This window comes from Cryptotermes secundus, unplaced genomic scaffold (assembly GCF_002891405.2).
Source record: "Cryptotermes secundus unplaced genomic scaffold, Csec_1.0 scaffold330, whole genome shotgun sequence".
Lineage (NCBI taxonomy): Eukaryota > Metazoa > Arthropoda > Insecta > Blattodea > Kalotermitidae > Cryptotermes > Cryptotermes secundus.
The window spans coordinates 1,134,803-1,143,654 of record NW_019734317.1 but is presented as its reverse complement, the minus strand read 5'-3'; the positions used below and the strand labels follow the sequence as shown (position 1 = coordinate 1,143,654).

The 8,852-nt window shown below is 38.8% G+C and overlaps 1 protein-coding gene across 5 annotated transcripts in view; it reads left to right on the top strand.

Moving 5' to 3' along the window:
• The window catches only part of LOC111868539 (mucin-5AC), a 66,961-nt gene extending 59,252 nt beyond the window's left edge, over positions 1-7,709 (top strand). For all 5 annotated transcript variants that reach the window (XM_023859258.2, XM_023859254.2, XM_033753083.1 and 2 more), the window contains exons 17-18: positions 1,052-1,165; positions 7,335-7,709. In XM_023859258.2, the coding sequence (XP_023715026.1) occupies positions 1,052-1,165; positions 7,335-7,484 (264 nt within the window). In that variant the 3' untranslated portion in view covers positions 7,485-7,709. The remainder of the gene's footprint in view (positions 1-1,051; positions 1,166-7,334) is intronic.
• Positions 7,710-8,852: the final 1,143 nt, after the last annotated feature.

Below are 8,852 nucleotides of genomic sequence, written 5' to 3'. Positions count from 1 at the left end.
AAAGGGAGGGGGTGGGATTTTCCTGCATTCCTTTGACCACCACAGCAGACAGTAGCATCAGAGGGTTGGTCTTGGAGAAGTCTCTTCAGTTAATGTGTTGCTTTTTTCTTTAATAGTCTGCATCAAAGAAGTGTTCGTGTATTGAAAATGCCTAAAGAAAAGTGCAGCAATAGATATTTAAAAAATCGGTGTGTGTTGGGTAATAGTGACTATTCAACAGACAATGTCTTCGTGTACTCTCAAGTTTGCGCAAAGGAAGTGAAATGTGAAAAGAAATTTCAACTTGAACAACACTCAAGAACGACTGCACATATTACAGCAAAGAAGGGGAAGAAGAAGAATAGCACACCACAACAACTGATTCTTACACAGGTCAAACCCAAGTCCTCTGTTAATACAATTTCAGCCGATACTTGTAAGGCTTTAGTATGCAGCAATATTCCATGGAATAAATTAAGCAATCCAATTCTGCGATCATTTCAGGAGAAATATTGTGTAATTAAAAAAATCCCAGATGAATCAACTCTTAGAAAAAATTGTGAAAGAGTTCGTACATATGAGGGGACCAGGTATGCTGCTATATAGGTTGATTCTTCAGCAGAGCAATTTTTTAGTTACATCTGCTATACTTGGCTACCTCTTACAGTTTAGACTTAGCTTCCAGCTGTTTACATCTTTGGAATGTTGAAGGAGTTGATGGGATGCTAGATGATGGGTCACAATTTTGAATTGGAGGGAGATTGTGTGATTATGTAGAGAAGGGATGTAAAAACTGTTGCAGCATGAATACAAGATATATAACAAAGATTTTCTTCAAATTTATTGATACTTTGTGTAATCTTATTTTTATGTGTTTGAGTATATAAAAGACAAATGCATATCCTATCAAAGCATGGTTCCTGCCAAGGAAAGATTTCTTCTGATTTGTGAAACTTTCATTATTTAACGCAGTATTACTAATATTTACTATAAAGTAATCATAATGATTTTGAGTGATCTTGGGATGATCAAGCATTATGTATAGAGCAAGAATTGATTTGTTACTTTTCAGTCTGAGCTGGAGATGCAGGTGTTTGAAAAACTCACAGCAATGCTGAAAGTGATGGAGAAGAAAACTGGAAAGGAGCTGGATAAAGATGTAAACAGAATCAATGAACTTATAAAAGTAAGTTAATAATTTTAAGGGTTCACATTCATGAATGAAGGCACATATGTTACCTTCATTTTCTTGAAACTGGATTTAGTAGTTAGGGAGCTTTCGTTGGTGTTGGGCTTTGAGCACCTAACACTGGTGTGTTGAGCAACAATTTATATTTTATTTCTAAAATCATGTAGTCAGGTTCATTCATTTATGAGAAAGTATAAACAATGTGGCAATGTGTTTGTACTTACTTTTTATTTATAATAGGAGTTAATTGGAAATCATATGAATTTGCAGTTTCTGCTTCCTCCCCCAGCTCAAGTCATATGATATGGCTGCTGTTGGGGCTTTCAGAAACATGTTAACCAAAATTATCTATCAGTTTTGTATGTTAAGTCTATGCTGATTCTTCTAGATCTTATGAACTTTTTTGAAAGATGATAGGAACAATATGGGTAGTACATGTAATATATAAGGGGCAGTCAAATGAAAACGGGTCACCATGCATAACTCACATTGTGCGCAAGTTGGTAACACTGGAATTTGCTTACGGTATGAACATCTGGTGGGGACTCAGGAAAGCACAGTGACAACATGCTCTTGCACACTAGTCGTTTGTTTATTGTGCTGGAAGTAAGGTTAGCGCTATGTGTGGTTGTCCAACATCAGTAATGGAGGCGGGTAAAGAAGAAGGGCGAAGTGTAGTGCACTTTTTGACTGCTGAAGGGGTAGGAGGACGAGAAATTCATTGTCGCATGTCTGTTATTTATGGCGAACACAGCATGTCACGTGCGCAAGTGCTGGCGTGCCATAAGAGATTCCGAGAGGGACATGTGTCACTGCAAGATGATGTTCACCCAGGAAAGGTTCATCGTGTCATCACTCTCAATGTTATTGCTGCGTTGGATGATCATATCTAGGCAAACCAATGGACCACTGTGGAAGAAATTAGTCTTTTGATGGGAATAAGTCATGGTTCCATACACGCCATTGTGACAAAACACCTGCTGTACTGTAAAATCTGCGCACAGTGGGTTCCACATCAACTCACAGAGGAACAGAAGACTCAGAGAATGGCTGCATCACTGGGCCACGTGCAACGATACCACAAGGAAGAGTATGTTTTTCTGTCCTGTATTGCCACTGGGGACAAAACTTGGTGCCACCATTTTGAACCCAAGAGCAAACGGCAGAGCCAACAGTGGAAACATGTTAATTTTCCCCCACCGAATAAATCCAAAGGCGTACACACAAGTTCCGGTAAAGTGATGATGACATTCATCTTCGACTGCAAGGGCCCTCTGCTTGTCGAATTTCTCGAGCATGGGGCCACAATCAGTGCACAGCGCTATGAAGACACTTTGCAGAAACTGAGACGTGCCATAAAGTCAAAACGCCCTGGCAATGCTATCGAATGGCATTATCCTTCTTCGTGATAATGCGCGCCCCCACACTGCCAACTCAGTGAGGAATACGCTACAGAGATTTGGTTGGGAAGTGCTTCAACATCCCCCCTACAGCCTAGATCTGTCCCCATGTGATTTTCACATTTTTGGAGACCTGAAGAGAGACATTCGTGGACATCAGTTTGCATTGGACAAAGACGTGTGTGGCTGGGTAAAGATGTGGTTCCGTAGGCAACCCACAAGCTTTTTCAAGGATGGGATTGACAGTCTTATCTCCCAATGGGATAAATGTATGAACAGTTTTGGAGATTACTTTTGAGGTAAGAAATGTTCTTTAATATGTTTTGGCTTCTGACTCATTTTCATTTGACTGCCCCTCATACATAGGAGATGTGAAAAATGCATACAACTTCTTAGCTGGAAAACTTGAAAGGAAGAAACCATTTAGAGGCCTAGGCATAGATGGCAGGGTAACATTTTAAAGAAATAGAGTATCAGTAGGATTTGAGTGGATTCAGATAGAATTAAGTGTTGGGCTCTTGTTAACACAATAATGAATCTCCATGTTTCATGAACGGTGGGAAATGTTCTGACCAGCTGAGTGTCTAGTTCTTAAGATCTCTGCTTCATGAAGTTAATTAAGGTGTTTCAAAATGTTCAGTCATTCTACAATTTGCATTTCATTGCCTCTCCCTCCCAAATGTCTCAGCTTATGGTCCTCGGCCCCTGTGGTATCTGACCCTGTCTGGTAATGGGAAAGCAACTTCCCATTTCTGGGGTGGGAGCACCTACAGAATGGGATTCTGTTTACTGATAATGTTAAGGTGATAATGAAATGGTGGCTAGCAGATTCGTTCTCATCTTAACTTGGATTTTGCACTGCTCTTAGTCATGTTTCTATTTGTCAAGATAGGTCATTCCACCACCTGACAGGGAGTGTAGGAATGCAGAGGGGACTGTCAGAGGTTTCCGTTCATCATGCCTTCTGTCATTTTTCTGTGCCATCCGTAACATTTCTTGAGTCATCTCTTTTGTTTTATTCACTGGACCCTTTGTTGTATTCTGAACACCTACCACCCTATCTCCACTTTCATTGTATCATTCTGGGTTGCCACATATGTTCTTTTTTATCACAACCATTTTTCTAGGTTCATATATTTCATACATTCCTAAATGCCTGTCTCACCAGCAGGAATGTTTCCTACCTCCATGGTACTATTCCATGGTTTTGATCTGATTTCAAACTTATATAGATATATCTGTGAGGAACCCAGAAACAAGGGTTGAATTCCTCTCATTGCTTTTACATTCAAATCTAGGAACGGAGTCTGGACAGTAGTTAAGTACGAGGTGTGTTCAAAAAATGACGGGAATTTCCGTATTTTGGAAAAAATATTTATTCATTCGTCTACATTAATGTTGTCGCCTTCAAAATAGTCCCCATTCGATATTATGCACTTACGCCAGCGCTTCTTCCAATCATCGAAACACTTCTCAAACTCGATTTTTGNACTTCTCTGATTGTGATTCGGCGATCATTCATAATCATTGCTTTCACTTTTTCCACGTTTTCATCGGTTGTTGATGTGCTGGGGCGTCCGGGGCGCTCGTCATCTGCAACGTCTTCACGGCCATCTTGGAAACGCTTATACCACTCGTAAACTCTTGTTTTACTCATAACAGACTCACCATAGGCCTTTGTTAACATTTCACACACTTTGTAACACTTTATTTCATTTTTTACGCAAAATTTGATACAAATTCTTTGATCCATTTCTTTTAACAAACGAAAATCGCCAAGCTCATAAAAACACGTCTAACCTTAGCGGCTGCCACAGACAAAGTAAGCAATGAATACAGCTGAAAATTTTATTGTACTTCAGGGGCATGTATACCAACAAAATAAAAAAAAAAATTTGACAATTGGACTCTCCAAACCCGCGAAATTTTAAAATTCCCGTTATTTCCTGAACACACCTCGTACACCCATAAAGCACTCCAGTCGGGGCCCAGACTGCATTGACACTCTTAACGCTTATGCAACTGTTGGGCTGGATGAGCTTTTCTGATGCACCATAAGAAAACCTTGAGCACTTAGCAAACTTGACTTTCAGAATTGTCTTAGGATTAAGTTGTCATACAATCATGCTGGAAATCATTCCAAAACCATGAAGCATTTTCATTTTGAAAATCTGAATTGTTTTACGAACAGTTTGGACGCGGTACTGATTGCAGGTCATTTGCTCGTAAACAGTAGAACTTCACCATGTGCATAGGAAAGATCCCTGCTTGTGAGAAATATACTGGACTTAAATACAGGGTGTTTCAAAAAGAGCTTTACAACTTTGAAAGCTTATATAAATTTATACAGAGGACATACACAACGTTTTGAACTGCCATAATGTAGCAAAACACCGAGTTTCATGCACGTGGTACTGTAGTACCCAGTACTGCCACCGTGAGCGCTCCCGCAGTTGAAATCAAGATGGCTACTTTCACAGATGCAGAGCATGCTCGTTGTGTGTTTTGGTTTGAAGAAACAAAGTCTGCTACACAAGTTCAAAGGAAATTTCGCACTCGGTATCACAAGGAATCTCCTAGCAGGCCTACAATTTACTCCTGGCACAAGAATTTTGATCAGACCAGATGTTCTGTGCTCCATGCCAAGCCACCTGGTCAGCCACGTGTTTCTGACGCTACAGTGGAACAGAATAGGGAGAGCTTCGTTCGAAGTCCACGAAAGTCAACGCAACGTGCATCTTGGGAAACTGGTATTCCAAATGTTACTGTGTGGCGAGTGTTATGAAAACGTTTACACTTAAAAGCCTCCAAACTATCCATCGTTCAACACCTTACGGCTGCAGATAAGATGGTTCATAAGGAATTCTATATGCAAATGTTTCATTGGATACAAGACGATGAGTTTCTGGACTCCGTGATTTTCAGTGATGAGAGCACATTTAATATCAGTGGTAAGGTCAATACCCACAACTGCAGGATCTGGGGCAGCAAAAATCCATGTGTCTCCCTGGAACATGTTCGTGATAGCCCAAAGGTGAACATGTTTTGCGCCCTCAACAAAGAAAGAGTGTACGGCCCCTTCTTCTTCGTGGAGGTGACCATTACCAGTATTGTATATCTGGACATGCTCCAAGAGTTCCTCATTCCACAGTTAGACGAAGATGACCAAGAAGGCTGCATTAGCTTCCAGCAAAATGGCGCACCCCCCCTCATTACCTTGGAGAAGTGCATGAGTACCTCAACAGAAGTTTCCCAGGTCGGTGAATTGGTAGAGCGGCGTCAATAGTATGGCCACCTCATTCCCCAGATCTTACTCCCCTGGATTTTTTTCTTGTGAGGATTCATTAAAGATTGAGTGTTCATACCACCTTTGCCTGCAAATATCGTTGAGCTCCGAACTCGAATTACTGCCTCAGTTGCAGAGATGCAACGTAGGATGTGGTTAAGAGACTGACTACAGGTGGGACGTCTGCCGCATTACCAGTGGAAGTCACATTGAACCATAGCTATCCGAGGTAAAACTCGGTGTGTTTTGCTACATTATGACAGTTCAAAACGTGTATGTCCTCTATATAAATTTATATAAGCTTTCAAAGTTGTAAAGCTCTTTTTGAAACTCCCTGTATTTTATTTTAATGGATATATGCAGACACGCTAGAAGTTCATGAAACAGACTACCCTAATCTGGTGATTTTACCTATGAGACAGTGTTTATAACTTTACCTTTTAACACAGCTTGAAACTTTGATATGTCAATAAAATTTTTGTTTTCCATATTGTGTAAACTTCACATAATGTCACATTGTAATTTAAAACTTCTGGCTATGGTATAAACTGTAGTAACAAATGCTGAACCAGTGTCCATAACTACAATATATGAATGGCAAAAATGTAAGAGACGAAATGTTACATTTGAAGTTTCTAGCCACAAGTCTGAATGTGTTATCAGTTTTAATAGGCTTCTCTTTTTGAAGAGTTCAAAAGAGGTTTTAAACCATTTTAAGAGGTTTTTCATGACATTATTACTACATTTTATAGGCACATAATTTTTTATCCAGTCATGTCCATAATACTTGGCTGTCTCTTTAGGTTGACATTCTAATTTTTTTTAGATTTTGTTGTTTTTGAGGCACATTACTAATTTGACCATTACAGATTTTATGTTGCTTTGAGCAGAGTTTTTAGGACTAGCAGTGAGGTACAGTATTCATGTCTACGCTACAAACCGGAAGGTCGTGGGTTCAAATCCCGATGAGGTCATTGGATTTTTTTCAGTTGACCTAATCCTTCCAGCTGCACTAGGCCCTGGGGTTTACTCAACCTCTAACAGAAATGAGTACCAGGAATTAATTAAATAATTTTCCTGGGGAGTAAAGCGCATCCGGCGCGTAACGCTGACAACCTTACTGCCATCTTTGAGCCAATTGTCTAGATAATGTGGGACCCTCAACGTCTCACAACCCTATGGGCCTTCACAGCCTGGTACAGGGATAGCTTTACTTTTACTTTTTTATTATGCTAAATGTGTGTGTTGTTTATAGTTCACTGTGAATGTGTTCAAAAAGTGTCTAATTTCATTGCTCCATTTCTTAATTTCTTCTTCACTTCTTGAGTATAACAGGGTCACATGAATTATTTTATACTGAGTATTTGATATTTTACTTGTCAAACATTGCATGTCATGCTCTTTTATTATATTAAGGCTTATACAGCATTGCGTGTATAGTGTGTATGATCCTTTACCAATCACAGTTGATTCGTTCTAGGGAAATATTCAGAGGAGCAAAGTAATCAAGGATCAAATGCAGGAAGCCAAGAGCCAAATTATGAAGATCTTTGATCATAAGAGTCAAGTGACAGACATTATCAGTCGTTGTGCAAACAAACGTTCGCTCAAGAAGCGTGAGAAATCGTAGTTTTTCTCTTGCCAGTGGTGTTATTTTAACTGTGAGACAGGCCACCAGTTGTATGTATATATAGAGTTAATTTTGAGCCTAGAAAACATAATTGACAGAAAAGAAGTACCTTTATTTAGTGCATATAATAATTTATAATAAATCATTTTTATTGGACTTAGAATTGCAACAAACTGTGGTATGTGGGAAACCACAGACTGGTAGTTATTTATGCACCTTGCACCCAGATATACAAACCCACACCACAAATTATAAACACAGAAATTTAAAATATACTCTGTACCATAGTCCTTTTAAGTATAATTACAATTTAAGCATAGATTTTACATTTATTTAATGTAAAAGCTATAAGATTTTGATTCTGACATTGAAATCTTATTAAAATATACNCGAAACGTCGGCCAAAACGAAGAATACACGGTGCCTAAACCCAGAAGACAACTTTCTTCATTGTCATCGCCGTGAAAACCTCAAAACTTACATAGATACTACATATTTAATATCCTGTCTGTGTTTGTTACACCTGTTCATTTATTTGTGGTTATTGTTATTTCTTTGCACATTAGATATAAATATTTATAGTTTGGCATATATTGTAAATACTGTGTGAGTACATGAATCTTTTTGTTTAAGGAGGTGAATTAATAGTCCAACAAATATTTGTGCTATATATCATGTTTTAACTAGAGTTATATGGCGAACAATAAAATTTGTGTTAGCCAGGGAAGCAACCAAGCAAAGAAGTACTATATTATGTAGAATCAAGACTGAGACCATAAAAATATATTTCATAGTGAAGAACATACAAATACATTTCTGTATTATGATGACTTGTTCAGGATATGGTAAAATAATTTCATTTTGACTATGGTTTCATTGTTGATCTGAGTTTGCAGGCATTGCAGTGTGGTAGGGGAGTGATTCCTATTGAATCCCTGGGAAGGAATAATTTGCTTAATTTAATTTTATATTTACACTCAAACCACCTCTGTGGCTTCATGTTCTTTGTATGTAATATATGACAATTCATTATTGCCAGACTGGGGGGTGGGCGCACTTTCTGCTTACATTTTATTGATTTTGTCTGCAAGGGAGATACCACCATCTGATCAGATTTATTGACCCTATTGTTCATGCTGTAGTCCATAATACTTCCATGTTTTCTTTTCTGATTCCCCCCTCCCGGTTGCAGTGCTTAAACCAAGTAACTACCATGGGCAGTGCTCAGGATGTGAACATCCCACATCTGTTTCCATTTTATACCTAGGCGCTGGTGTAATTGGCAAGTGACTTCCCATATTTTCAGTACAGCGAAACTGACTATAGACATTACAAGCCAAAGTTAAGGACAGTATTAACATAACTGTT